The sequence below is a fragment of the Dendrobium catenatum genome, unplaced genomic scaffold (assembly GCF_001605985.2).
Source record: "Dendrobium catenatum unplaced genomic scaffold, ASM160598v2 original_scaffold_19343, whole genome shotgun sequence".
Classification (NCBI taxonomy): Eukaryota; Viridiplantae; Streptophyta; class Magnoliopsida; order Asparagales; family Orchidaceae; genus Dendrobium; species Dendrobium catenatum.
Genome location: NW_021337803.1, coordinates 1 through 2,547, shown reverse-complemented (window position 1 = coordinate 2,547; position 2,547 = coordinate 1). Strand labels below are relative to the sequence as shown.

Genomic DNA, 2,547 nt, shown 5'->3' with positions numbered 1-2,547 from the left:
TCTCTAAATCATCTGCAATCCACATTGAAGCTTCATCGATTCTTGAGCTAAAGTTTGGAAATGGCAGGAACCACTTCTTCAATCATTTCCAATCTATTGTCTTCCTTGAAACGGTTGTCCCAGTTTATGCCTACCTTTACTTCATTGGTTGAATCTTCTTCATCATCCATAACACAAGAAGATGTAACTTCTATCGAAGTTAATTCGAACCAAAAAAGATTAATGGAGGATTTAAGCAGATTGTCGAGGATGCTGCAAAGAATTCAGGCAGTTCTTCATGATGCCGAGGAGAGGGAGATCTATGACAAGGCTATCCAACTCTGGCTCAACGAGCTTAGAGAAGTTGCATATGATGCTGAAGATGTCTTGGATCAATATGCTTATCAAGTTATCAAAACCCAATTGGAAGGAATGACAACATCAGCTGAAGTAAAGCCTTCTCTAAAATGGAAACAAGTGGATGATGATGATATTTATGGCTCTCAGGTATGTCTTCCACTCCTAAATTAAATTCAAATTATAATTATTAGAAACCGAGTGTATATGTTTATCAATATGTTGATCATGCATGAAAACTATGATCAGGTATCACTTCCTCCCTCTAATTCAATTAAAATTCCCATTTCTTGTGACATGGCCATGAGGATCATTGAGATCATAAAGAAATTTGATGAGATTGCAAATGATAGAAAAGCACTTTATCTTAGAGAAGAAGATATACCTAGGCAGCCTCATTTCAATGATGTTATGAAGAGGCCACCAAGTAGTTCTCTTGTGCTTGAATCTAATGTTTTTCGAAGGGAGCATGAAAAGAGAAGATAATTCAATTGTTAATGTCTCATTCAAAGATAGAGAACATTGTAATTCCCATTGTCGGCATGGGGGGTGTGGGAAAGAAGACACTTACTCAACTTGAATACAATGATCAAGAGGTATGCAATTATTTTAGCCCAAAGGTTTGGGTTTGTGTCTCTGAACAATTTGATGTCTTGAGAATAACAAAAGAAATTTGGTCATCCGTTGTGGGTTCATCCAAGTACAATGATAATAATAACTTGAATTATCTTCAATGCAAACTCAAGGACGCTCTATTGAATAAAAAATTTCTTCTTGTTCTTGATGATATTTGGAATGAGAGAGCAGATATATGAGAGGCCTTACGAGCCCCCTTTTCTGGTACTGGAGTAGGAAAGATTATTATAACAACTCGATCTATGACAGTTGCTCACATCATGCAAATGGTGTACCCACTTCAGCTTGAATGCTTGCATGAAGAGAATTCATGGTTATTGTTCCAAAGTTATGCTTTCCATGGTTGGAAGCATGATCAACAGCTAGATTTTGAACAACTTAGGAGGAGAATTGCTAAGAAATGTGACGGATTGCCTTTGGCATTAAAAGTTATTGGGGGATTTCTACGAAATGAATTTAAGGAGCAAACATGGAAGGATGTGTTAAACAATAATTTATGGGATCCCAAAGAAATTATTTTGTCTACACTAAGGATAAGCTACAATCACTTGCCATCATATCTTAAACCATGCTTTCTCTATGCATCTCTGTTCCCAAAGGATTGTTACTTTGAGAAACCAGAATTGATAAGAATGTGGATCGATCAAGGTTACATTCAGCTTACAGAAAGAAAAAGTTTATTGGAAGATATTTCACTTGAATACTTTGAAGACTTGGTGAGAAGGTCATTATTTCAATTGTTCAAATATGATATATTCGTTTTGCATGACATGGTGCATGATTTAGCTCAATCTATAACCAGAAATGAGATATGTTCTTCATTAGATTTTTATGAATTGAAGAACATCCCCAAAAACGCAAAGCATATATTCATAACAGACGTAATGGTTGATCATATTCTTCCACTTGGGAATATAAGAACACTTTACATTCATAGATTATATTCTAAGATTTCATTCTCTCATTTGGGATGCTTGCGTGTTTTAAGATTTCATAATCCTGATTTTGAATGCAGCTATGAATTTATAGATTCGATAGGTTACCTGCAACAACTCTTTTACCTCTCTATCTATGCAAGTGTAATCCATATGACATAGAACTCATTATGTAGCCTTTATAAGCTACAAACACTAAAGATTGTATCACCTAATATAAATATGATACCGCATGCAATGGAAAAACTTATCAACTTACGTCACTTGATGATTGTAAGTAGGAATGAAGCACTAGTGTCGAAAGCATATTTCGGGAGTAAAAATCTCCTTACTCTTAGGTTTAATGATGGAGAAAATAAATTGCTTGCATCTACATATCACATAAGAAGAAATGGTCCATATGCTAGTATTAGATGGTTGAAACCCCTAACAAATTTACAAAGAAGTCTAAAGCTTTATGGGCTTGAAAATGTGGTCGATCATGAAAATGCAAAGAGCGCCAATTTGCAAAGTAAGCCATATGTCGAGAGCCTAGAACTTATCTGGAAATGTGGTAAATATGATGAATGTGCAAGTAATGATAAAGCTATTCTTGAAGGCTTACAACCCCACACAAATCTTAAAGAGTTAACCCTAGATG

The 2,547-nt window shown here is 35.3% G+C and overlaps 2 protein-coding genes across 2 annotated transcripts; both read left to right on the top strand.

Annotated features, from left to right (window-relative positions):
• The first annotated feature begins 6 nt into the window (after positions 1-6).
• On the top strand, positions 7-822 carry LOC114578419 (putative disease resistance RPP13-like protein 1). Its single transcript, XM_028691587.1, has 2 exons — positions 7-486; positions 586-822. Exons 1-2 carry the CDS (start codon positions 61-63, stop codon positions 820-822), a joined length of 663 nt encoding a protein of 220 aa, XP_028547420.1. The 5' UTR covers positions 7-60.
• A 122-nt stretch (positions 823-944) lies between these two features.
• LOC114578420 (disease resistance protein RGA2-like) lies at positions 945-2,498 on the top strand. The gene has a single exon (XM_028691588.1). The coding sequence runs from the start codon at positions 1,215-1,217 to the stop codon at positions 2,067-2,069; it is 855 nt and encodes a 284-aa protein (XP_028547421.1). The 5' UTR covers positions 945-1,214; the 3' UTR covers positions 2,070-2,498.
• Positions 2,499-2,547: the final 49 nt, after the last annotated feature.